The sequence below is a fragment of the Amblyomma maculatum genome, chromosome 1, assembly GCF_055883805.1.
Source record: "Amblyomma maculatum isolate TAMU_Amacu chromosome 1, ASM5588380v1, whole genome shotgun sequence".
Lineage (NCBI taxonomy): Eukaryota > Metazoa > Arthropoda > Arachnida > Ixodida > Ixodidae > Amblyomma > Amblyomma maculatum.
In genome coordinates this window covers 26,786,482-26,814,442 of record NC_139344.1, presented here as the reverse complement: position 1 = coordinate 26,814,442, position 27,961 = coordinate 26,786,482, and the positions used below count along the sequence as shown (strand labels likewise).

General features: G+C 45.9%; 2 protein-coding genes across 3 annotated transcripts in view; one reads left to right on the top strand and one right to left on the bottom strand.

Annotated features, from left to right (window-relative positions):
- LOC146201985 (uncharacterized) overlaps nt 1-27,961 on the bottom strand; it is a 110,771-nt gene that overhangs the window by 54,613 nt on the left and 28,197 nt on the right. For both annotated transcript variants that reach the window (XM_084587883.1, XM_084587884.1), the window contains 7 exons: nt 26,241-26,410; nt 23,543-23,643; nt 18,677-18,856; nt 18,448-18,536; nt 18,102-18,224; nt 12,704-12,802; nt 1,463-1,567 (listed from right to left, as the gene is read on the bottom strand). In XM_084587883.1, coding sequence (XP_084444009.1) covers nt 1,463-1,567; nt 12,704-12,802; nt 18,102-18,224; nt 18,448-18,536; nt 18,677-18,856; nt 23,543-23,643; nt 26,241-26,410 — 867 coding nt within the window. The remainder of the gene's footprint in view (nt 1-1,462; nt 1,568-12,703; nt 12,803-18,101; nt 18,225-18,447; nt 18,537-18,676; nt 18,857-23,542; nt 23,644-26,240; nt 26,411-27,961) is intronic.
- On the top strand, nt 6,870-8,192 carry LOC146201986 (uncharacterized). Its single transcript, XM_084587499.1, has one exon. It carries the CDS (start codon nt 6,870-6,872, stop codon nt 8,190-8,192), a length of 1,323 nt encoding a protein of 440 aa, XP_084443625.1.

The window sequence follows — 27,961 nt, the reverse complement described above, 5'->3', positions numbered from 1 at the left end:
ATGCTTATGTGCACCATGCGGCAGCTGGCCCGAAGGGCAAACTTCGATCACGATGGAAGTTAGCATGAACCATAACACGCATGCACGTGCTTACTTAATTGTTAGACATGATTTGAAGTATGCGTCGTCGTTTCTTTGGCTAACCCGGGCACCGTTCTCGTTGACAAGTGGAATAACTAAGGTCGCTTCACTGTTTATCACAATATGCAAGCCATCGTCTGCTTTCATGCGGCGGCTGCAGCTGCACCATTTCGGCACTGACCGCTGAGGAGGTGCACAGTTTTGCTGAACTTTTCGTGAACTCGACCTGCACGACGTCTGCACTTTTTGAAACGAACGGTGTGGTGCAGAGGGCGCCATCTTGCATCGCTGAAACGAATGGTGAAGTGCAGCACCACGTGAACCAGTTCACGTAGAGCGGGTGAAACGAACGGACCTAGAGAATATCAGACACGCTCCTGCTTTTTTTATCAATCTTCTTTAATCTACTGCCTTCTTTACCTCCGAACAGTAATACACAATGGCTGCAGGGTTACCTCAGATGTTCTTCCAGTAACTGTACAATGGTGTTTCGGGTAGCCTACCAGAGCAGACTGCTCACGGCACCTCTCAATGGGGATTTTCCTGGCAGTCTGGACAATATGTTTTACAAACTTTGAATAATGGAATGGAAGCAACTGCTTTTTGTGAGCGTGGTTAGTAATAGCAGCAAACTTTGTTTGGGAGGAGACAAACTGAGGTTAAGGAACCAGGAGTGCATGTTGTCAGACTAGTTGGTTCTGCATAATAAAAATGAAGTTAGCGCTAACACATGGACCAAGTGTGACAGATGCTTCGCCTTTCCCTTCCTGTGAACAAATTATTATATTATTAACACATGGACGAAGACAGAAGAAAGAAAACGCATGTGCTCATCAATCGTGTGTGTTTTCCTTCTGTCTTATATCTTACAAAAACCATTGTTAACCGCCATTCAAGTGTCCACCCCTCATGTCCCACCTGGGGGGCCTTGAAGTTCTAATAAATAAATTTTTAAAAATAGTGTTAGCACTAACTTCATCTTTATTAAGGAACCAAATTAGACCTTTATTGGGTGCTTCATAGCCAAAAAAAAAAAAGAAGCAATCTGAGAACTGTTTTTAAAAATCAGTCTAGATTTTATTCGAGAATCGGGCTGTTCTTCATCAAAAAGTATAAAAAGCATTGTTCACAAATCTGAAATTAACCACACCGGTATGTAGGAGGACTTCAGCTAACAGTCTGTCATTATATAACGAGTTAGAAGTCTCAGCTGTTAGATCGACACTGATGTTGCTTTTTCCATCAGTGTTTTCCTGATGCTGTTTCCCCCCAATAAACTTGCTGCACCATAGGTAACCCTACCAAAATGCCGACGTGGTAAAAACTTATGAAACACTTATGTAGTACTTGTTTCATGCAAACAGAACAGCATCATACTCACAGCGTCCCTGAGGTTTGGGTCAGCTCCACGAGAGAGCAGAAGACGCACCACATCAGCGTGCTTGTGCTCAGAGGCCCACACCAGTGGTGTCCATCCACCATCATCCTACGCAAGTCAGGCACATGCAATCATCGATTTTCGGATCCAAAGAACGGCCTTTTATGCATCATTCATGCATACAACTGTCACAGTTGTGACGCAAAAATACACTCTGTGGTTCTTTCCGGCTACGCTGAAAGTTTCCTGGCAGCAAAAACCATATTTACCCCCCCCCCCCCCCCTTCCCCCCCAAAAAAATGGGTTACAAATCTTCCCTTCAGTCAGTTCAATAGTTCCTGAAAAGGATAGATAGCCATCGTTCTTGAAGTGAATAGCGTACACGTGTAGAGCAGCCTTTGGGATCTGCACCCGCAATTCATTGCCAATGCATGCATTTTAGAACTTGTGAAATCAGAGTAGTGGTAACATCTATGTTTCATTTATTGGGCTTTTATAACTAGCTTGTGAAAGGTCCATTTTTGGCGAGAGGTGGTTTCATTGTAATTAAAATGTGGTAGGTACCCTATAGATACAGGCCAGCTTTTATTAGTCCTGAATCTAAAAGGTGCAGGCCTGCCAACCCCACAGTGCTGCATCTACTATAGAGGATGCCAAAAAATACTAAGATAATACTAAGATATAGTGAAAAATACCAAATTTTTTATTACTCGAAATCTATTTTGAATGATAGAAAACAGCAGTCTAAACTAGAGTTCCGAAAAGCAATATAAACATAACTTCAGAAAGACATACAGTAAAATCTCTGTGATACAAATCCTGTTGATAAGAATTTCGGGATGATAGGAATTCGTGAAATTCCCCGGCCAGAGTGCATTGTGTACAATGGGCAAAAATTCAGATGGTCCGAACACTCTCCCGCACCACTACGGATGATACAAATACGAACGTGCGAACTGCAACTGCAACCTTGAGCACTAGGCACTGCCGGCACATCGTTGACTTCACAATCGACAGCCGCGCTGTATGTACGCATCACGAGCAGTTTGCGGTGACGAGTGGTCCGCACCTCGCCGACGTCGCGATTTTCCATCGAACTCACGCTGCAAAAAGCAGTTTGCGGCGACATGCGACCCGCATGTCGCCATCCCCATTCATGCTGTACACACTGAGAGCAGTCTGTGGCGCCACATGTCTCTTTCATCGTGCTTTACGCGCCGCGAGAAGTCCGCGGGTATTTCTCGCGGCGGCCCGCGCACAGATATGCACGATTGCCTTTCTTATACTTTTGCATGCATACTTATTTTGGTTAGTTTTGATGATACGAATTTTTTCGCGACCCCATGAGATTCATCACAGAGGTTTTACTGTATTTGAAGTGAAAGGTTGGGAAAGTAATGAGGACGTTACTGCTTTTGCCTTCCACAGGAAGTCCTTGTCGAACACCTGATAGTGACAAAATCCAGACTCCTTGCATTCGACAATTAACAGTTGTTCTAGGCCCTTTTTTGACATGGAGGAGCAAAACCTGGTGCACGTCTTCTTGACTTCGCTAAACACTTTTTCACACACTGAGTTACTGCATGAAAGAGTTAGAATGCCTAGCATAACTTCTGAGAGTTTATCATATTTGAAAGTATGCTCAATTTCCTGAAGAATGGAAACAGTGTGCCCTGCTCGTCTATGTACTCCTGAATGGTTACTTCTATTTGATCAGAAAAGCTGTGAAGTGGCTTGGTCCACTTCAGAATTAAAATACCCACTAATCTTCTCGTTAGTGTTAACAATACTCTCCAAATCCTTATTCTTTTTTGTACCGAGATGGAGCAGAATTTCCCGATGACTGGCATGCTCAATATTCACATCAAGCAGCAGAAAGTGCAGAAAGCGTGCCTTAAGGGGAGATGCGGGTCGAAAAACTGATTGTTTTTACTTGTTAAATGACTGATTGTTTTTACTTGTTTTGTCAAGTTTAGTACCTCTACTTTCATGAAAATAAAAATCAAAGCTAAGTTTAAACAGGAAATGGGCTGAAATTACATTTAAAGAGCACACTGTGGCGGTTAAATGACAGAAAGTATGCAGCGTCCCACGGTTGGCATAGCGCAGTTGATCGCCGTTGCGGATCACGTGAGGAGATCGACCAAGTCACGTTCTCCCAATCACCACAGTTGCCCGGCGTCTAAAACGCAAGCAATAATAAAAAAAAAGCATGCCTACGCCACATTTTGCGAGCGCTGCGACTGGTTTTTGAATCACGTGGTACGAATCGAGCATCGCCATTGGCCGCATGTGGCGAAGCCCACTTGCTGGCTCCATGCTACGTAGAGGTGAGTTTCCGAGTGACGATCGTTCGGCAACTTTATCTCCGTCATGGATGAAGCACAATCGAACCAGCGCAGTCATCGAGGAGTGAAATACCGTTCTGTTCACAAATATAGAGGACGTTGGCGAAAATCGAAAGTGAACGCTCATCCAGTGACAACTCGACCTGTGGCAGTGAGGCCTAGTGGAACCGACGCAGATCCCTCCAGCATTTCAGATGCCTCAGAGGAATTTGAAGCGGCGTTAGATTGTGTGAGTGCCTTGGAAAAAAAAGATTGGGCATTTCTAAGGTGAGGAAATAGCCTGCTATGAGGCGTCATCTGTTGTTACTGACTTGGCAGCACTGAACGTTCTTGTGGGTGACGCGATTTGCCCAAGCCAGCGTTCAGGACTTCCCGTGTCTGGGAACCGGCCGCAAAGCGTAGACTCGCTTCGTTTTTTGAACTACTCTGTGAGAACTCTACCTGCCTGCAATGTGTGCTTTCCACAACATACTGATTGCGGCGAGTTGCGGCGTGCAGGGATGCGAGCAAGGATGCGAGCAGAGATTGACAGCGGGAGCTCGGATGAAAGCTTCACCGTCAACGTCAAAGCTGCTGTGGCGGCCTGTTTTATAGGAATTGGATATGAGCAGCTAGTGCGATTTTCCTCGATTATTGGACTCCACATTGGACTCCATGCATCATAGCTTGGCGCATCCACGGAAATAACAATGCAGAAACAAATGTCCTTGAAGCTGACTAAGGAAGCGAACGCAAATCGCTGAACACTGAAGAAAAAAAGCACATGTCGGAGTCCACTCGCAAGGGTCGTGAGGGAGCGACATATGCTGCAGGAAGTTTCCAGTGCCACTGGCTGCATTATGGACAATTTTCTTCTTTTGTTCTAAAGTTTGATAGGAATTGAAGCCATCTTTTTTAAATAAAACATACAATTTTAACTTCAAATGAGTTTTTCTCAAAATGCAGTTTAGGGCAATTTTCAGCATCTGTGCTTCTTGTTTTTGGTACTTCTGATGCTCATATCTGAATGAAATTCTACACACATTTTCTCTGCAGTATGAGGAGTGCCGTTATCTGTTTTAAAAATAAATACTGGTCAAATATTTACAAAAAAAAAATTAATTACCACATGGTGGTGTCTTGAAAATGTAGACTTGCCAGGTTCAAATTTTTCACGTCATTAGCATACTTTATATGTACTTTATTATTAGTTTTTGGCACTCTACAGTTTATATGGATCAAAATGAGCCATCAATGATGTGTGTTTATGGAAGTTTAGTATAACAAAGAGGGGGAGGAGGGGGGGGGGGGGGGCAAAAGAGTATATTTTACACACTGTCACTGAACAGAACAAGACCTATGCAACTTACAATAAAACTAATTGCAGATTTGAAATCAGCACAAAAACCGGAATTATTAACCAGAGTTTCATAGCTCTAAGTCAAATATTAAAGAAAAAGTGTCTTCGAGTAGCATCTCTCCTTAAGATTTTGCTATATTTTTGTATGCACAAAAAATCCATTGAATATTTGGGCATGAACACTTGAAAGTAATTCTTGTAGACATCTCACAATCGCACCCGCCGCAACTACGCTGCCAACACAGTCAGCCTAACAGCTTGACAGCCTCAGCTAGCCGAAAAGTCAACCACTGCGACGACAATGTAGCCATACTTTATTGAACAAGCATGATCTGACTGGAGGAGAGTCGCTGAAAAGTGACGTGAAAAACAAATAAGATGCGCTGCGGAGTACACAGCCCACTACTATGAGACTGCGCAAGCAGCGCAAAACCGGCTGGGTTCGCATTTTCACATGCTTACTCTGTCTAACCCTGCTACCTTTTTTCAGTCAGCAGACAAATCAAGAAAAATCCTAAAATGAAAGTCGGCACTATGATACTCGTAAGAAAGCACCGAAAATCGGCCACTTTACGATAAAATCTTAAAACTTGGCAGGTATGAAGGTGGTTCAGACTGAAGATAAACTTAAGGGGAGACACGGCTCTTTGAGACCGAAAAATCGCCAAAAATTCTGTTTTCTGAACTATTTTTTTCTGGAATCTGGAGGTTCTGAAGAACCCATTCCTGAAATATCCTCTGACTAGTATGTATTGCTTGATTAGGTTTTAAAGTCAGTAACATGACAATTTTCGCTCATAAAAAGACCTCAAAATTAGTCGAATTCAACCTCGCGCCCCGCGACAACGGCGCAGCGCAGCGCGGCCATCTTGGTATCGTTCGAAAGCTGCACTCTTCTATTTTCAGTTCCTAGCGGGAAACAGTTCTCCATCTGGCAACAGTGGAGCTAGACAGCCGCAAAAAATACTAAAACCTCGCACGCTATTGGTGTTCTTGCATCACGTGGGACAAATCCTGCTTTCCGATTGGACGCCAGCAGCATCGTCTGCTACACAAAGACGATGCTGCTCCGATCGTTCGCCATCTTGCATTTCGCCGCATTTCGACCGCATTTCTCCGTCACGATGGCTGGTGGAAAACGGAAATTTCGAACGGCGCACGCTTTCGGCAAAAAACGAAGACGGCGGCCTCGGACGTGTGAGGAGCCATCGGAACCGCCAGCAGCAGCAACGACGACCACCTCGACGAGGCAGTGCTGTGCGTCTACAGAAGGATCGTTGGCATGTGCAGCGGCGACGCCCGTCGCGGTGCCGAAAACAGTGCGCGTCGATACGCCACTTCTTTCCAATGCAGATAAAGCGGCAATCGATTTCCATGCACAAGAAGAACAGCGAAGGCTTTCTTCCATGTCGGCGACCCGCCGCAAACGCCTTGTGGGAGACTTCGACAAAAGGCCGGGAGACGAGACGCCGGGAGTCTGGATGCCGTTCACCATTCTAAGCCTCGCAGCCGTGAACAAACTCCTCCAGCATGCGCAGTGTAAGCAGTGCAGTAGCCCTGTGACGCTTTCAAAGACGGGCCGGGAGTACGGAATAGCTGTCAAGCTTGTTTTAACCTGTGATTATTGCGGTGAACTTTTGATGCGCAATGGAGCTCGCCGAGAGCAGGTGGGAATGAGACCTGCAACCCTTTCGAAGTGAATGTGCTCGCTACTCGTGCAGTGATGAGCACAGGGAACGGGCAGACAGTTCTAAATAACATTTTTTCTTTGCTCAACATCTCACGACGTGGTTTACACCCGAAAACCTTCCAGAAGTATGTGAAGAAAAAACTTAACCCTGCCGCGCTGAACGCTGCCGCGCATGTGATGAGCGAGTGCGCCGATGCCGTGAAATCGGTGTACAGAGAGTTAAACTTCAGAAACCCTGGCAATATTGCGGTTTCATGTGATGGAACGTGGCTGACAAGGGGCCACTCCTCGCACATCTGTGTAGGTACAGTAATTGCGCTGTTCACCGGGTATGTGCTCGATTTTGTGGTACTTTCGAACTTTCGTTTGGGATGCCAGCTGGGCCCGAAAGAAAATGACCCTCTGTATGAGCAGTGGCGAGCTGACCACCAGTGCCAAAAAAATAGTTTGAGCAAGCCTGGGCAAATGGAAGTGGAGGCTGCACGAATACTGTTTGGGCGATCACTGCAAAAGCATGGCCTGCGCTATACAACGATGTTGTGCGACGCCGATAGCCGAGCTTTTAACAGCCTGCACGAAGAAAAGGTATATGGTTTTGTGGAAATCGAAAAAGAAGACTGCATTAACCATATTCACAAACGCATGGGCGCTGCTCTGAGAAATCTCCTGCAAAAGCATAAGGGAGATAGCCAGAAAAGTCTCGGCGGAAAGGGCAAGCTCACAGGGGATCTTATTGCAAAATTATCCACCTACTATGGGCGGGCTCTGAAGGCGAACCAGGGCAACATTGATGACATGAAGAATGCTGTTCTTGCAACGTATCATCATGCGACCTCGACAGATGCAAGGTCGAATCATTCGCTGTGTCCAAAAGGGGAAGACAGCTGGTGCACCCACAACAAAGCTGTGGCGAAGGAGGAGCCAGCACCAAAGCATCGATACAACCTCCCAGACTATGTCGCTGAGGCATTGCTACCTATATACACACGCCTCTCCGACAAGAAACTGCTTGAGCGTTGCCAGAGAGGCAAAACGCAAAATGCAAATGAGTGCCTACACTCTGTGATATGGTCACTCGTACCCAAAACCAAGCATGCCTCTCTCTACACTGTTGAGAGTGCAGTAGGGGAAGCTGTCGCCAGATTCAATGCTGGGAAAGAGCATGCCACTGAGGCTATCCTTAAAGAATTGCACGTGAATCGAAGCAGCATATTGGTACAAAGATGTGCCGAGAAGGACCAGCGCCGGCTGGCTGCATCGGACAGGAAGCATGCAGGTGCTGAAAATTTCCGGAGTGCCATGAAAAGCAAGCAAGGGAAAACTGTTGATAATGATTATGTTCCTGGAGGCTTCTAACACAGTTTGCAATGAAGTCCAAGCCTTGATTTGCAGCAAATAAACTCTGGCCTTGTTTTCAAACTTCTTTTCTTGTTTTCTCAAAATGGATTTTTTAACCATTCCACATACTGTTGCCCAAGATATCTCCAGATGTGGTGGTCAGATTGGAACAATTCTTGTTGTATTTTGAAGCTTATGAATTGTTCTCTGCAATAAGATCTAAAAAGCATAACAATTCCTCTTTGAAATTTAATTAAATTAGTAAGTTATTTGTTGAAATTTTCCCAATTTTTGATGGATGTATTTGGCAAGTCTATAACTTCTATGCCAGGGAGGCCAAAATTATAAGAATGGTATGGTTGCACGCTCTGGCTCTTGCAGAACACACAGATATCAAATTGTAATCATTTTTTGATCAGGAACTTATTAAAAACTTGGGCACAATGATTAGTCATTAATTAACAAATATTTCAAAATTGACACAAGATAGATAAAAACAGATTGCATATTTGTGTTCAGCATAAAAAAATACATCAGGCATACATTTTTCATCTATGTGCGACAAGAACTAACAAAATTAGTTTAAAGAGCAGTGTCTCCCCTTAAAGGTCCACGGAAACGGCCCCCAAGAAACCACTGATAAACGTGTTCAGTGTGTAGAACACATCCTTTTGAGCATTAACACAAAGTATAACTCCTTGAAACAAAGCCAGCGATTTATTATTAATTTTTTAAAAACGCGTTTTTTGAAATTCGCGGGCAGAGGAAATGTCGCTTGGCGGTGTCGCATGGAACTATTTCCTAATCCCGTGACGTCACGGGTCGGTTGACTGGCAAGGCTTGCTAGAAGCTGCCATTCGCTGCGGTCACTGCAACCATGACGTCACGAACACACTTCCGGTAGCTGCGAAAGTCGTCTTCTCGTGCGCTGCTCGAACTCTGTGCGGGCTGTTACAGCTCACCGCCCTTATCGGTTAGGTGGCCATTGCCCATTAAGTGCAACAACCGAAGCGACGCAGGGATCGGCAGAACGAAGCTGCATTTACAAATATCTTATTTATATAACGTGGTTTCAGGAGTATCGGAGTGTCGTCCGACGAGGCGTCAACAGCACGGTCAAGCACCGCACGATGGCAGCACATCCTTAACCGCCATAAACATCGCCGCAGTGGCCCCTCCTCCCGCATACCGTTCGCGAACCACACGGCGGGTCGTTAGCACCGATGTCCGAAATAAAGCGTGCTAAAATTTGTTGGCGTCTGGAATACTGAGCCGAATATCAAGTATGAAGCCCTCGTGAGGATCGCTGACCAGCAGCAAATTGCTGGTAAGAGCGATAGCCATGATACAAGCTAGTTTCTGCTCAAGCCAGCTGCCGCTGGTGCATTTCGGCTGATCCGATCTGCTCGTACTAGCTCTGCGATTAATGCGTCGGCAGAGTTAATCCTATAATTATTTTACTATGGCAGGATAGGAATCACTATAAGGCAGTTTCATAAGTAGATGATTTACGACAGCGTTGATCATGTTCCAAAGCGTCGACCGCCGCGGCTTCGAAGCGAAACAATAGGCCTAGCGACGACTAGGGACGGTCACGCACGGCGCCGGCGTTCGCCGCGCTCGCACGTTCCACCCCCGCGGTAATTGTGTAACGTACCTCAGCCTGCTCGCGGCATCCCGTGCTGCAAGCGTTGCAAACTCGTGTACTTTCATAGCTAAGGCCGCGTATTTTTTGGCGTTCTGCTCAGCAACAAGCCGTTCAAACGATACTGTAGGCACGACAAGGCTTCAGTACGCAGTCGCTGCGCTGTCGGCCGTAATCGAAGACGTCGGGCGGCACCATAATCTATACATCGATCTTTAAACGTGATACAGTGGGCAAATGAATAACTTTGTGAAGCAGACCCGCTCGTACGTTTCGCGCACTCGGGCGCCGACGAGTAGCTTCCGTCAACAGACGCCGTCATAACCTCGGTTAACGACACAAACCGAGGTCGTCAAGCTCGGTTTGCGGTAACCGCGGTTAGTGGTGCAACCATGGTTTGGTCCGCCGTGTAACATAGGATAACCACGGGTTCGCGGTTACACTAACCGTCGCTGCGCGAACTGGCGAACTCCTCAGGCGTGTGCGAGCAAGGACGGGTTGGCGCGAGTACGCCAGCGAGCGAGCGCGCGGCAACCGGAAGTTCGTCGAAGTGACGTATGTCTGGGCGGAGCTTTGAACTTGCTTGTATTCTTTGTTTTTTTATGGCTCCCTTCGGCGTACGAGTTGAGGGGGAAAATTGGAAGGGTCATTTTTAATCACCGATATCTCTGGTGTTGCAGAAGCTAGATCGAAAATTTTTGCGGGAGAATGATGGGTGGTTCAATAACTATCAGTGTTATGGCGTTGTTTACCCTTCTTGGTGACCCCTTTCTGGGGACCTTTAAGGAAAGGGCCCATTGTAGCGGTTCATTGGTTAAGAAGCTGGAATAACAGGGGTGGAAGCAGGCTCAGGCATTTTGGAGCAGTCCAGGGAGCAGTAATATTGCCATTTTGGAGCAGCTTTGGAGCGACGAAACTAGAGTTTTGAAGCATCTGAATGATGTTTTGGAGCCCATTACTAAGGTCAAACGCCTCTGATTATTGAGAGTTTCTCTTCCTGACACAAACAATTCCCAACCTGATTCCTTTTTATGCAAGTTAGATGTTTTTCCATCTTCACACTCGCCTCTGACAAGACACACGGCCAAAGCATGTGAAGATGTATAACACAGGCTGACCTGCAACAACTTGGAACTGACTAGCAGCCTAACCTAAATCGTTTGCCTATTTTGGCTTGATATATTTAAATGTTGATAAATCTGTCTAGTCTACCGCTTTGATACCCTCAAGCAGCACAGCGCCACAAATTTGGAGTTCAGATTAATGGGTACATTTCTGCTTTCTTATCTCATGCATATCCTTTTTCATTCTATGCCTGTGATGATAAATTTCTGAGAAATAGTCAGTGGTGCTTCAGGAAAGATAGATGGCATTGAAAGTTAGCCTTTTCGTCCTTCAGCCTCTTTACCTTAGTGCCTCCTGCCAATAGTTTATCATTCTTTTGCATGGACAATGCTGGAGCTCATTTCCAACATCTTGGTGATAGGTCCTGTGTGGCTTTCCAGCACCCTCGGGAAGCTTACTAGTGACTGACACCTTTGGCGTACCAACCCATTACGCTTCAAGTATAATTTTGTCTGCCGCAGGCCTGACATGCTAGCCCCTGACAGACAGGCTCAATGGTGAAGTACCTGCTTGTTTTCACAGTGAAAGCATTAGAATAACTCATGCAGTTTTTGCAGTCAGACAGTTTCCCAACGGCTCACAGTAGTTTGCGCTGTCTGCTTCACTTGCTGCTCTCGTTCAAAAGGCTGGAAGGAGGTACTATTGCCACATGCACAGTGCAGTTTTTTTTTTTTTGCAATTAATTCCCTCTAATCAAATGTGGCTCATGCTAAATTTATTATATTCTATGCTTCCCTTGCTTACAAAAATTTTATTTCTATTAAACCCAGTATGAGTGGTATCTTTGCCCCCGATGCGGTGAAATGTCCCCGCATTCTGCTAAATTTGATGGCAGAACGTGGAGGCAGCCAGTTTGGAGAATTTTTGGAGCAATATTGCCTTTTAGAGCAGGATGGAGCAGGGAAAGCAGTTTGGAGCAGAATGGAGCAAATGGAGCAGCACTTCCACCCCTGGACCAGTGAGCCAAAGTACTCGGGATTGTCCAGCAGCAACTTGCAAGTACGGCACTCCAAAGCAAGGACCTGGACTACAAAACATATTGGATGGCCATCTCAAGACCCATTTAGCACTTTCCTGCCCGTCCCTATTCGCATCGATAGCCCACTATCGATGGTTTCATGATTCGAATTTTTCCACTTTCGAAGCACTCCTTGAAAAGTGGCGTCCTCCAATGGGATATGGAGGAACCCTTCTTTCAGTTTTGCTTTTGATTTAGTTTTTCTGCCGTGCCGCGCCAGTCCAATGGTCTCCGGAGTGAGATCACTATTCTGAAGGCCACAAGTGATCTGCAGGGTGACAAGTCTTTTGGGTAGTATTACAGTACAGGGAGTCATGTTTTCGGCTAGAAGAAAGCCAGGGGTCAACCTCAGCGTAGTCGACCTCGACTACTGTTTTCGCTCCAATATTACACTGGTCCCTGTTGTAGAAAACATTTTGAAATTTTTTTGTTTTATCTGTTATCAAGAAACTGATGCTTTTCTGTGTTTAACTATAATTTTTTGCCGATATTTCTTTTTTTTTTTTTTTTTCACTATTCAATAAATATGTTGATTGTCACTAATACCAATGTGAAGAGGAATTCCTCCTTTACATATTGATACTAAACATTCCTGTACCAAGAAAGTTTTGTTAAAGAAAAAAAAATATTAATGACACCACCCAAAAACCACCTTTTTTCCCGTAGACAAGAAAGTGTTAAAAGATCAAACATTTTCTGATGCATCAAGCTTGATCAGGAGAGGATCAAAGGAAACCATACCTGTCCATTGATGGGCAGCTTTGCGTTTAAGAACAACTGGCACAGCTCGAGGCTGCCACACCGGGCTGCCAGATGCAGGCAGCTCTTGCCATCTTCCCCCTAAACCATGGAAAGTCACAAACAGTTGTACAGGTGAACGGGACACAATGCGGACTGCTCACAGTGCATGTCTTGAAAGGTGCTGAGGATGTAATCAAAAGTGCCACGCTACAGCCGAAATATTTTAACAGCGCCCAACATAAACAGGCCAGCTATCGTGCATGTTCTGCAGCTCATCAAGCACACACCGACACAAAAACAGCAAACAGTGCAAAGCACTCTATGCATAAAAGCACAAATTTGTGCAATCAAAGTTTCGCAACAAAAAGAAAACCTACGAGCGCTACTTAAAATATTCTTACAACTGACATTTGTCATACTGCACAAATGATAAGTGCGGTCCAGAACTTAATTACAGCTTAAAGTGTTGAAACTAGGGCATTAAGTCTTAATAAATAACGTCGCTATGTTGAGAGCTAAACACACAGGGACTGGAGGCAACAAATTTTTAGTTAAGGGGGGACACGGCTCTTTGGCACCGAAAATCGGCCTGAAAATCGGATTTTCAATTTTTTCATTTTCGTATTCCTCGCACCATTCCGCATCTGCACGCAAATTTTCATCCTTATACCCCGCGTATTTATGAAGTTATAGCGATTAAAAAATGCAGTACCACACCCACTGCCCTTTAAATTGTGGACAAACGACACCCAATTTCGATCGCCCGGCGCATGAGAACTACGCGCTCCACCGCGGCGATTTTGGTCTCGTTCGAAAGCGCGCGCTTTCGGCTTATTTTTTCTTTCGGAAAGCAACCCTGTGCACTCCGCCTTCCCCATAAAAAACAAACAAAAAGATAGCATGCAGCGCGCGCTACTATTGGCCGGTTAAGGCACATGATCAAAATGGCGTCGTTTGGTTGGTTCCGGCAAGCTAGCCCTGAAATGCGGACTCCCAGTGACGCCATTTTGTCTTTCTGCCGACCACGCTAGTGCAACGCGAGAGTCATGCCAGGAAGTACCGCTCTTTGCACAAGTTCGGGCGAAAGCAACCAAAGAAACGCGTTAAGAATGCGACTTCGTTGCATACTGTTCAAGAAGCAAGTGCCAGTGCTGCGGGATTGTGTGACGATCACGTTGCGGGCGGCGACGCTTCTCCGATTCCGCTGGACAACGGCGCCGTTCTTCGTGCCGACTGCAGTCGTGTACGTATTGATACCGCGCCTGTCACTAACAGTGACATAACTCAAGTGAGTGCCCGTGAGCAGGCTACGCTTGATAGACTGGTATCGACGCCGGCGACGGCACGAAAGACCGCGCTGTTCGCCGATGCAAGTGGTGCGTCCGCAGAGTCAGATGCGGACGGAACAGCCTCCTATGCGGTAATTGACCTCAGCATTGTGAATATCCTTCTGGATGCCGTGCGGTGCAAAACGTGTCGTGGATGCGTGCGTTTAATTACCAGCGACCGGAGCTATGGCCTCGCCGTAAAACTGATCGTGCTGTGCGACAACTGCGGTGAGATTGCGGCCGAGTGGAACTCTCGGAGGGTTGACGGCGAGAAAAGGTGCAATCCTTTTGAGCTGAATATTCTGGCTAGTCGAGCAATGCTGTCGACCGGTAACGGCCAGACAGCAATGAACGATATCTTTTCGGCGATGGGGTTGTCGCGGCGCGGGATGCACAACAAGACGTTTCAACGGCATCTGAAGAACACACTGCAACCCGCTGCTACCCGAGCCGCCACGACCGCTATGGCACATGCCGCGCAGGCAGTGGCGAAGGTCTACGATGACTTGTGTTTTGGGCATAGGGGGAACATTGCCGTGTGCTACGACGGCACATGGATGACGCGCGGACACTCATCACATATAGGCGTCGGTGCCGTGGTGGAACTCTTCACTGGTTACGTGCTTGATTATGTGGTGTTGTCAAACTTTTGTCTGGGCTGCGAAATTGGTCCCAAGCCAAACACTGACGGCTACGAACTTTGGAAATCACGCCACCAGTGCCAAAAAAACACCAACTCCAAGGCTGGTCAAATGGAAGTAGAGGCTGGCAAAATTCTGTTTGAAAGATCTCTGCAGCGCCACAACATGCGCTACACAACCATGCTATGCGATGGGGACAGTCGCACGTTCAGTGCTCTTAAAGATGCTGCAATCTATGGCTACATTGAAATAGTCAAAGAGGACTGCATAAATCACGTGCACAAGCGTATGGGAGCAGCTTTGCGCAACCTCTTGCAGAGACACAAGGGTGCAGGGAAGCAAAGTCTTGGCGGCAGAGGAAGGCTGACAGCTGATCTAGTTGACAAGCTGGCAATATATTATGGCCGAGCGCTTCGATCAAATGTAGGTGATGTGGATGCCATGCAGCGAGCTGTGATGGCGACATATTACCACATCACATCTACTGATGACTGCCCCAAACACAGTTTGTGTCCTACCGGTGAGAAGTCATGGTGCCGCCACAACGCTGCAAAGGCAAAAGAGGAGCCTGCACCAAAGCACAATTACAGTCTGCCAAGAGATGTGGCTGATGCTCTTTTGCCTGTTTATAGCCGTTTATCAGAGAAGAGCCTGCTGCAGAGGTGCATTCGGGGGAAGACCCAGAACTCGAACGAAAGCTTCCACTCGGTCATCTGGACCTTGATCCACAAAGAGCGGCACTCATCACTGTTTGCTGTGGAAGCAGCCACAGCAGAAGCTGTGCTGCGCTTCAATGCCGGCTGCAAGCATACAGCAGCAGCAATTCTGCAAGAATGCAGTACAAATGTGACAGCAACTGGGTCCAGGAGAGCTGAAGAAAAGGACTTGCACCGTAGCGTACGTTCTGCAAAGAAGCGGGCGGCTTCGCTTGGCGTTGCTAAAACAGAAAAAAGAAAACACCGCGACAGCATGCACCCCGACTATGCTCCTGGTGCATTTTAATAGCATGAGGTCTTTGGAGTTGCCCTTCCTGATTAAATGCCGTGAGGCTTGAGTGCTTCCGACAATCCCCCAATTTTGGTAGTGTTGCATTTTTTAAAGATCAATATCTCTGGTCCTGTTCTTGCTATTGCTTTAAAAAAATTTTTTCTAGAAAGGGAATCCTGCGAGTCTCATGAAACCAAGGTAAATGCAGTGACGAAAAAAGAAAATTTGCTGAGAAGGTTATGTTGTCTTCGGTACCCAAATGGAATTTTCCTTTCAAGCGTTTCCTATTGCGTAACTTTGGCTCAAATTGGCATAGGCCATTAATTTTCGCTTCAGATCACTTTCCACCTGTTTCTGATCTTGTTGACATATCAATCATTGACATAATTTACACCTACATGCTGTGAAGTGTTTTTCCTCGTTTTCTCAAAACTGCAATTTTGAGGGTGCTGCAATTTTGGAGGATTGATATCTCTTAGTCTATTTGTGCTATAGCTCTCATTCTTGTCTTGTTAGAAAGAGAAAACCTTCGACAGTGCCGTAGGACAAAAATATGTACAGTTATTATGCGGCAACATTTACAGAATTAATTATCAATCTTAGGTGCCAACCTGGGCTTTTATTCATAAAAGTTTGACTTACTGTAACTTTGGTTCAAATTCTTCTACCACGTTAATTCATGACTAGCGGCACTCTATGATCCTTCTAGATCACTCTGGCAGGGCTATTCTCCTCATGCCATAAAGTGTTTAGTAATTAACTCACCTCCAAATGAAGAACATGAATTAGGTAATATTTTGAAAGCTATTTCATCTACAAGAAAACTAATCAGATATTTGAAATCAGCATGCAAAAGTACATTAATGGTGCAAGTTTCAGTCAGATCCACCCATAAATAAGGAAAAAAGTTTTAAGAGGGGTGTCCCCCCTTAACATACTCTTTGCTTCAAACATTATGCATTGCTTCGGAACGCATGATACACTTTTAAGAATTCAAATAACCTTCACGCTTCAGGTTCAGTTTTGGACGTGGCTACATTTTTTGACACTGGGACCACAGAAGAGGCGCACACCTGATTACGAGGACCTAAAGAGTGCTCTCGTACACATGCTGCAGTATATATCAGTCATTAGAAATGCCAGAACCCTTGGCAGTAGAGCCACATGCCAGCTGACAAATGCAATCAAAGCAAAGGGATAACCCCAAATTCTCCAACCGAGTGCCTCTCTTATGTATGTTAATATATGTGTACAGTCCAACCCAGATATATCGAACTCGAACGGGATTGCGAAATAGTTTGATATATCGATAATTCTGTATACAAAAATCGCCTTGAGACACCGCTTGCGATCGAGAAAAATGATAGCATATTTGTCGCGTAAACAACCCACTCGCATAATGAGCCCACCCTCCACTTTTGCCCCCAAGAATTTTTGAAAAAAAAAAAAAAAAAAAAAGTGTTAAGGCCGGTTCACATGCAAGCAATTGAGCGAACTCTGCGACGAGCGACAGGGACAGAGCAAAAATTTCCACTTTGGAACTGCGTCGCTCCCGCCGATCGAACCACTGCAACAGCTCAAAACAGGTTTTTGCGTCGCCGTGGCAGAAATCTAGAGCATTTTCGCTTGCATATGAGACAGCCTTTAGTCATAGCGCGTCCCTCTGTTTCGGCCATCGCATCCATAGCTTATTTATAGGCAGTGCACCATGATCCTGCGCGGCAAGAATGTCACGCCGTGTTTATCTTTTTACTCTACTTTTGATAGCTCCTGTGGTGGTGGGGAGCAAACCTGGCAGAGTGCCCGTGATGGCTTCATTGCACAAGCCTCGTTCGATTTATCACGCCGCACTTGGGCCAGCGAAGTCCACTTGGCAAGCGTGATAGCTGCAAATGCCGTTTGAAAAGAACAATGCTAAAAGCCGGTGTCATGGTTTCAGCTGACCGCATGCTTTCGTTGATTAATAATGCAAAGATGGACGACACTCAAAAAAAAAAAAAAAAAACTGCTGCTTCTTAATGCCTGCAGCCACCATAGCTTAAGCTACACTGCACATTTAGCACAACAAGAATACACGACTCTTGTAAAAGAAAAAAAAAAACTTGCTGCTTTTTTAACATTCACAGCTACCATAGCTTAAGCTATGCCGCGCGTTCAGCATTATGGAAGTGCCGTTTTTGGCGATGGTGGTCTCCTTGACCTAACATTTAGCATAATCCACCCCCACAGGCCAACCCCAATTTCCCCACAGCGCATCCTTTCATCGAGGCGGTATGTCATCCAGACAATTTTTAACATGAACACAACCCAAACGAATCAGGAGAGAAAAAGATTAATGTTCATGTCTGAATGCAACCCCACACTCAAGTATACCCTCCAGCAAATCCTTACTGATAAGCAATTCTTTTAAAGGTGGCTGCATGACCGCATATGCAAATTTACCTTGGCATGAGGATTGGCTCCAGCTTTGAGCAAGTACTGCACAACAGCAAAATGTCCAGCCTCCGTTGCCTGCATCAGAGGTGTGTACAGCTTATCGTCCCCATGGTCGACTGAAAGGCCCGCCTGCATAGAAGAGAGAAGGACCAACACAAAATTCCTCAGCAAAGATAGACAGTCAAAGAGCATTGACAGCACAGCATGGATTCAGCATTGAAATGACGACACTATTCAAAATTTCTTTCCGAAGGCTAGTTGACGTCAGTCAATTTTACAGGCAAAAAGGAAAAAAAAAAAAATGTTTCAGAATAAAACAAGTGAAAGCACTGCACAGTAAAAGAGTAGTAACCTGAAGCAGCATGTGCACCAGGACCAGGCTCCCTCCTGTGGCAGCTGCATGCACAGCTGCAGAGTCAGCTGGACCAAGCTCTCGACCGGCTGCAAATGCAGTAACAAACTTTGTACCCGCAGACAGAAAAACACTTGGGTGCACTAGCTTGAACACTTACTGCAAAATCCTGGTGCACAAAACAAGTGCACAAATGAAAAAGAAGCAACGGTAACAAAGCATGACTCACCGAGGCAATGGACAGCTTTATCCACATCTCCTTGGCGGAGAGCAGCTAGCAAGACGGATGTGCCTGCAGCGCCCTGAGGCACTGGGCGTTGATTAGTGGCGGATGCTGCAGACTGCCGCAGCTGGCGAACTAGTTGGTCCAACTCTTTGCGGCTAGGGGACAGTGATGGATCCTCGAATGCTGCAAAAAATCGTCACTTTACCTAGCACCTATTTCATACTAGAATAATGCACATTCTAAGCAATGTTGCTACTGTGCAGGTACGCTTTCTCTTCAGCTAACATTTTTGACAGACAAGGCAAAAGTGCTCACAAGTTCACAACAACACACCATCACTCGAGTGTGCCAGGAAAAGACATCTCACTACCAACTACTGCCCTTCTTGCCAATTACAGCAAAAATTTGTGTTGCCATAAGCGGTTCACTTGTAAAATCAGCCGGAGATAGAGACAGCTGCATTTTTGTTTTATGGTTTCTTTCTAGACTATGCTCTCCTTTCAGTGACAGTAGCCTATTTGGTGGTACCTATCAATATAAGGCCAACTTCATTTGTCCTCTGAATCTCTCCAAAAGCTTTAACGACCCCTCAACATTGGCAACCATGGTATGTAAGCAATCCTCTTGGTGCAGCAACCTAGATGGCATAAAAAAGCCAGCGTCCTGCAACAGGTGAACACAACTGTCATGCTGCGTAGCCACTTTCACATGCTGCAGTGCTCCACTAACGTCTGCGAGCTTCCGTTCTTGCACAGCCGCTTGACTGGTATGATGAAACAGTAATGCTTCACGACACACAGTCAAAAGGACATGTGAGGCACATAAAATAGGCAGCACATGTTCTTCTCTAGTCTTTTTGTAGCACAATATTACTACTAAAAACGTGTGAATGCTTGAAACTTTGAATAGTATCTGCTATTCGATTCAACTAGCCCATACTTTTTACCATTCAGACCTCCTCAGATACTCCACATTTCATGCTCATAAAAACTCATGATGAAACATCATGAGATTTCTGAATGGCAGTATCTTATACATTTAACACAATTTAGCATGCCCTTCTTCGTACATACAGTTAGTTGCCCGTAAGCAGCAAAAGTTGTGGGGATACACAAGAATCCCCCGCTCCCATGATAACGGCCCGTGTAATTACGTGGGATTACGCGCACTGTTAGGAAGGACCACGAGGAGAGAGCACACTGGCCACCTTCCACCGCTTCCCAGTCTCCAGCGGCCACTCCACGTGGATTTCCCTCTCTCCTTCCAGCCTAGCCGGGACACCTCTCCCTAGTCCGAGTCGAAGAGCGCGCGCCTCACAACACACTCCGAGTCTTTAAGCGGTTTGTGGAAAAGCATTGGCCTTTAGTTGAGAAAGCATACCTGAAATGCAGTAAAACCTTGCTGTTATGTCCTCGAGGACTGCACCTTTCCGACTGCTACATTTTTATGAGCTGGCCCTGGGGCTGTACTCTATAACCTTCCATTTTCCATTTCATTTGGCCACACGTCAGCATGATGGCAGCATCAGATGAAGTGAGTGGCCAGCCACGGAAATCACAGGATACTAGTAAGCCACGTCGATGCCGACAGCCATCGCCACTCGCTGCCATGAACTGGCTAACCATAGGCTGAACCATGCATTTCCACGCAGAAGGGCAGTCTCTAATGAGGCAATAATTCAGTCGCTTCCCACGAACACTTGAACCACGGGCTTCATCACTTGATGACCAATGCCAGAGAAACAAATGGATACAAAATGGAAAATGAGAAATGGAAACATTTAGAATACGGCTGCGCAAGCTCCCACAGAAACCCATGCAATATCAACCCTGCTGTTTTCTCACAACTGTGACAAAACACATTGCACAAAGAGCAGCAAAAACGTCTTTGAAATTTAAATGGCCTACTTTTTAGCGTACATGCAGCAGCAGCAACTTCTGCTCTCCCCCCATCAAACACACTTGCGAATACATTGCGGCTGTTGGTGCAATTCAACTGCTGCAGTGATGGAGCGCCACCAGAAAAAAACTAACATGCAGTGACATCGGTCGACTCGAGTTAACATTGCCTGCATTTTCCTTCAAAACTAACATGCAGTAATCTGTCAACTCTTGAGGTAACATTGCCTGCATTTTGCTTATTGCCCATAGCTTAAAAGCACAATTCCTGCGAGGTGCCAACATAGCAGGATTGAGTGGGATTTCATCTCCTCCCTACAGTCTCCCACTTCCATGGCGCCTCCTATCAGCCAGCACCTGCCCAAACCAATAGATAGCCATCGCAAGGTGCTCGGGACATCTTTGCATGAGAACAATAGCAAGGACAAAAAATCCTTGTACAGTCAAACTTCGTTATAATGAAGTTTCATTTTGAGCGGAAATTCGTTCGTTATATCCGATATTCGTTGTAAAAGTACACACAAATTCTGTTCATAAACCCAAGTAAAGGCTACCCTAAAATGGAAAGCACAGAGCTTAAAAAAAAGCATTTTTTTTTCTTTAAAGCGTGGTATAAGCATGCAAAACCTTACCTTTCATTTTGCACTGCCAAGCAAAAATGAGCACACAAATCGGGATTTAGGCCACGCAGAACTGATTTATTTAAAAAACGACGTAATCTTCATTTGGTGGCACTTCACACTATTCGATAGAATAAATTTCTCAACAAAATCGACACTGTGCAGCGCTTTCCCAATGTCAGCTGATTTGGCCACAGGTAGGTTCTCAAGGTACCTTCTCAATTTCCTCGCCATATCGGCGGCCTCGGTGCTGCTGAGAGCTCGCTCTTCGCCTTCTTCACTCTCATCGCTGCTCGTAGCGTCATCTGTAGGAAGCAGCTGATCGACAATTTCTTGGTCGGTCAATTCGGGCGCCACAGCAAAGTTGTCATCGGCAGCAATAATGTCCTCGAACGTAACATTCGGAACCGCCAGTTGGCGCCATCTCGTCTCGTCGAAATTATCCGCTTCACTTTCAGAATCGTGGGCGGCGTTGGGCTCAGTCTCGCTGGTGGATGGGGCTAGGCCAGCATCAACAAAGCAATTTCTTATTGTCGACTGTGCCACTTCGTTCCATGCACCGTACAGCATGTACAGCGTAGTTTTGAAGTTTATGGCTGTTGATATGCCCTTGTCTATGTCAAATACGAGCTGCGTAACCAATCGCTTTCGGTAGCAGCATTTTAGTGAGCGAATGATGCCCCTGTCTAATGGCTGCAGCACTGAGGTCGAGTTTAGCAGCAAAAAAACTAGGCGGACCGCTTCAAGTGGTACAGACACCTTATGGGCAGAGCAGTTGTCCAATATAAGGAGCACTTTCCTGCGCTGCTCTGCCATGTCTTTGTCGAAGGCCTTCAGCCATGCTTCAAAGAGTGACGACGTCATCGACGCCTTTTGTTCGAGCGATAGTCCGCTTGGACATTCCGGGCGTTGCGCAGGCACCTGGGGCGAGCAGATTTACCAATAACAGTTTGCCGCCTTTTATCTGACCTATCCATGTTGACACAAACAACGGTGACGCGGTCTTTGCTTTTCTTGCCTCCTCGGCACAGTTCGTTCTTCGCAACGAGTGACCTTTCCGGGAGCAGCTTAAAAAAAAGCGCAGTCTCGTCCACGTTGTAGACTTCGCGCATCTCTTAGCCATCCAGTTGCATGCGGAAGCTTTCTGCCCACTTCTCGCAGTTCTCTAGATCAACGGCTGCTTCTTCGCCCGATAAGGTGTGGCAAACAATCTGGTGGCGGTCTTTAAATCGCTGCAGCCAGCCACTGCTTGCATAGAAGTCATCGTGGCCTAAGACGCAAGCGAGACTTCTTGCCTTCATTTGAAGCACGGCACCAGACACAGGCAGGTTGCGCGCTCTTGAACCATGCGAACAAGGCCTCTTCAACATCCTGGTGGTGACAATACCTGACGCGCTTCCTGTCGTTCTTCATGGCGCCTGCAGAGTGCACGTTTCCTACCTTCTGCCTTGCGCTCAGTATGATTGACAGAGTGCTAGGCGCAACGCCGAAGTCTGCGGCAATCTCTTTCTTCTTGCGCCCGCTGTCGACCGCACTGAATATTTTTTATCTTTGTTTCAAGAGAAACTGCTTTGAGTTTCGGCGTCGCCATGCTGCAAGACGACGGCACGACCTCGAGGAAAGTGAGCACACGCACGGGTCGGCAAAAAGTAGGGGCAGGGGCACGCGGGCGGTGGTTCGATCACGTGCAGGTCACATGCCAGGCAGCCGTTGATGCTAGATTCACTCGCGGTCCCTAGATGGCGTGGCGTGCGAAAGCGCGGGTGATTCAAACACATTTTAGGTGGAGGTGACGCGGGCGGAGGTTCAATCACGTGCCGGTCACGTGCCAGGCAGCCGTTGATGCTAGATTCATTCGCGGTCCCTAGATAGCGTGGCGTGCGAAAGCGCGGGTGATTCAAACACATTTTAGGACGGAGGCGATTGATAAAACCGAAATTTAGCGTTTTGAAAAATTTTTTTTTTTGCTTCTTTGCGGATTTTGAGTCGTGTGAATATGAAATATGCTTCGTTATAACCGATTTAGTGTCAAATTTTCAGTTTTTCATTTCGTTATACAGATAGAACTCCCATAGAAATAAAGCACGGCCAACCAAACTTTGCTTTTACTTCGTTATATCCGATAATTCGCTGTATCCCTGTTCGTTAACGAGGTTCGACTGTAAATGCCATAGACACATGCTGCACCTTCAAGATGATTAAATAAATATGGCACGTGCCTTTGTCTACCTCCTCCCAGCTACTACGTTTCTTATCTGGTATGTCATCTTCTCGTTGTCCCATGAAAAATGAAACACTGTTGCTCTGCTGTATTAAATATAGAACACAGAGTAAAAAAAAAATCCACTCACTTTCCAGGGACTCCTTCTTCATCGAAACCGCAGTATAATCTGTACTCGGTGTTGGAGGCCCCGGAGGCTTTGATTTTGAGGCAGACATCCGTGCACGAGGGCTGCAATGAAATAAAGATATCAGACAAGGAGTCAACAAGAAAGATCTACCTGTGCCTGGTGCTCACACTCTCCCCTTTTCGCATGGTGGTGCTCTCCCTAAAGGCACTCTGGAGTGTCTGCAATGCATCAGCACCTCACTGGTTTGTCCCAAGAGTCCCTGCTTAAACCAACGAGAAGCTGACGCAGCAAAAGTGAACCTCCAGAACATGCCTACCCGAGGGTAAGAAAAGAGGCAAGCAGTAGAATCTCATCGGATGCTGGTCTAGGCTGAATTCAAGAGAACAATGCTTCAGCTTGTAGCTTGAGCAAAATTACTCTTAGTCCAAAAATTCCAGTCTAGCTTACTTTGTCATGAACAGTTACCTCTTGAAAGTTGTCATTCTGCAAAGCCTTCAAACGTCTTCACCTGAATGTGCGTGCCTAAACTAAGAATCTCGGCCCCGTGACCCCGCTGCCGGCCACTGCAGAAGCCTTATTCCCAGCCTGCGCACTTGCGACACAAGGCTGAACTAGCGCGGCAACATTCCTTAAGTGGCCTGCTACAGAATGGTGCACACGTGCATGCAGTCATCCCTATCCTGCCTAGAATTCTGGTGCAGAGCTGCACCTTCACCACCTTATGAGCAGCTAAAATTTAGCAACTCTATAAATATTAACAATATATATAATACAGCAGAAGCTCATTGAAGTGTTCCCAGTTCATACAATTTCCCATTTCATACGCTCAAAATCGCAGGCAGTAAAAAATCTACTAGTTAATATGTTCCCGGATAACACTATATCCCACTCACTACGTTCGAAATTCCAATAAAATGTGGTCATATAATATGTTTTGTGCTCAACCGGACATGTGTTAACAAGCACTTGTGACATACATAACTGACCAGCGGCGCTCATCCACTAGAATTGCTTTTCTGCACTGCCCAGGTGCAAAAGGGGTGAAGCATCAAAGAAAGCCAACGAGACAACACACGAGGCACTCGTTCCCGCAGAAACATGACTTCATGAGGAGATACGCAGTGGCTTCTTTGCGGTAACGTGGAGGCATAGGGGTGAACCATTTGATAACTACAACTATTTGCTTGCATATGAACGGGCCAGGTCTAGGGGACGCAACATGAGCAAAAATGTGAATACTGTCAGCCATCACGATGACTTCACATGTCACTGGTTTAAGAGGGCGAAGCATCCAGAAGAAACGAAAGCAATCCTGGCTCGTCATTGCCTTTTTATCAGGATTTGTTACTAAATCTCTTGCGCTGAGGACAACGCAAATATGGACTGAATTCTGCAAGAGCTAAAAAAGGAGCGGTTCATACTTGATGTCTATAAATATTAATCTACACTTTTATGCAATGAAAGTCAATTCTAAATGCCTTTGTACCTCATTCAACGGTCAAATGTTTCAAAATCTGGCAGTCTGGATCATACGTTTTCCCGGACCAATACACTTTTCCTGCAATATAAAAAACCTATCAACGAGGCTTCACTGTACAGTAAAATCTCATTACTACGAACAGCACATTAACAATTTTTTTAAAAATCCCCAACGGATTTCCTGTGTGTTCAATGTAAAAATATTTCAAAATTACGATTTTCGATACTGCGTATATGTCAGAATAACATATGTATTTTATTTTTTCTTCTATAACCTAAGAACATCAGTGTTATGAGCTTGCAACTATCACGTGTGTATGGTCCGTGGGCTGGAGCTATCATCATATAGAGCCAGCTCCTAGCGCCACCACAAAGCTGCATCTTTCGCGGGTTGTTCATTCGTAATCGTGTCATTCGTGTGTGTGGGAAGGTGCTTTTTTTTTTTTTTTTTTGCGAATCATTTCATTGCGAAGTTTGTGCGAGATCTGCTAATAATTGCAGCCAGCGAAGGTGCCAAGAAGATAAGACAGCAGCGAAATCAACGCGGGGAAAAAAGCGAATCGGCCTCTGCAGATCGACCACCGCAATCATTTTGAAAGGCAGCGAAAAGGTTTTCAAACTTCAGGGAACACTGAAGATGAGGTCATATCGAACTCTGATGTTTTTGTTTTTTATTTGTGTGTGGAAAAAGTCTGTACTTTCATCACTTGGTGCAATCGTTTACCCAATGGGGTGTTTTGTGAAGTGTAGGGTGTATCTGCTGTAGTAGTGTAATGTAGTGTGTGGTTGTGCGTGCTGCACACGGGACAAGAGAATAAGATTTCTTTAAAAATCAGTGTTGAAGTTAGTGCGACATTTTCATTTGAGATTTTGCTTGTCTACACACACACCTACAGCCAAGGTATGTCACTTTCATCCCTAGGTTTGACAACTGGCTTATAAACGCAGATTTTTCATTACAAGAATATTTCAAAATAAAGGAAGATTTCTTGAGGTCCCGTGTGATTCGTTATATCGGGATTTGACTGTATTAATGTGGATGCCACAAACCAGAAACATCACAGAGCTGACATTCTGACAAAGAATATTTGCTTCTATCACCCACAAGAACCCAACTTTCCAAAAAACTGCTTCAGATCATTTGTGGTGTGGCTGCTAAATGGAGGTACTATTTATGCACTGTGACAATCTTCAATGAGAGCCAGAAGGGAGATCTGACCCGAGAACGGTGCACTGCTGGGCCGTCTGGAAGAGAGGACAGCCGAGAGCTTCAAGGTGCACGGCCTGGGACTCCTCAGAGCCACAGTGGGGGCACTTCGCCTTGGGGAGCCCATTCTTCTGGCACTCTGCATGCCACAGATGGCCCTTGACGCACTTCACAAAGCGGCCCTGCACCAGCACAAACCACACACGTTCTGAGTGCATACCCTCCAAGCACGCCCTGCAAACGAGAAAATGGGCACCTTCCCCTTCCAGTCAACAGACAATTCTCACACTTGCAGTCTTTGTTTTTACCTAGTTTAAATGTAACTGCACGCTTACATTTGCAAGACTTTCGATTGACCCTTGTATTATCAACTTTCCCTGCAGAAAACTGCATGGCAAAAAAGTTACTGTCACTAGAAGAGACTTGAAGCATGAAGTCAAATTAGCCACAGTCACAAAAATACACCTATAGGTAAAGTTTGTACTGTGATCAAAAGTATGCTGCTGGGATACTTACTTGCTTGAAGATCAAGTACACAAAAGTACATCATATGACAGAAGTGAATATCAGCTACAACTCTTAGTAGGATCAATTTACGGCACCATCCCAAGAGAGGGAGTGACAAAGACTTCACTAAAGCAGAAATAAAGACCTTACAAATTCTCTTCCAATAAGTAGACTAACAACAGACAGCTGGTCAGCTTATTACCAACAATCTCTGCATGGCCTGGCACCCACACCACAGTGACCGAAGCAGGAACAAGTTGCAGAGAGTGCTGGCGAGATCGTCATGCAAAGACCTCAGGAAGGCAACAAGAGCAAATTGCCCGAATGGCTTCCATCGAATCAGTACAAATCCAGTACCAGGGAGAAGGGTGTAGAGAAGCTCCACATTAAAGAAAAGCTATTCAAGATTGAAGGAACTTTAGCAACAATTTTTCCTGCTATGCAGAACTGAAATGAGCAAAAAATGTGGCACTTCAATGAAGCAGAAATTTTTGCTTTGAGAGAGTCCTCCACTAGGTTGGAACATTTAAAGGAGTATAGACACGTACATTTTCTGTTTCAGTATTTTTGCTTTAATCGATCCACAGTGGTCCAAAACAGAGGGACTGCGACCCAAAAAGCCCCAGCACAGATCAATTAATTTGTTATCAGTGCATTTATCAGGGCCAGTTTCGGTTTCGATCTCTCCGGACACGAGCGCGCGATGACGTCAAAAATACGAGAACGCCACACGAGCGCCCCCTACTGGCAAGGTTGGTGATCGCGTAAACACAAAATCTGATGATGCATTCGGGTCGCGTTTTTCGTCTGCTTGCTGTCGCACGTGCAGGAAAATGTCGCCGAGCAGCGCTTCAGAGTAGCATAATTAGTACTGCGACATTGTTTCGCCCAACAGCGTGAATGTTGCTAACATTGCCGGGCACTTTAATCCCGACCCGCTCGCCTGCGGCTCGTGCGACGAAGCAGGAATCAGCAGCAGCCACGAAAGCTTGGTGGGTTGACGCGCAGGAAATGTCAACTGGTAGGAATGCTGAACAAAGGAACCCTAAGATGCTGCTTTATCAGTCCGGTTGGCTAACGCTGTGAGCCAAGCTGTTCTAAAAAAATGTTTTAGTAATGACGCAATCAGACACCGTAACCCGTAAGATCTCCCGATGGCTCCCGTGCTCACGCCTGTTCACGCGCTGATTGGTCCCGACGCGGCAGGCCTGCGTGCCGCCGTCCAA

Coding starts and splice junctions, on each gene's coding strand:
- LOC146201986 (XM_084587499.1), top strand. CDS start 6,870: ATGAGCACAGGGAACGGGCAGACAGTTCTAAATAACATTTTTTCTTTG.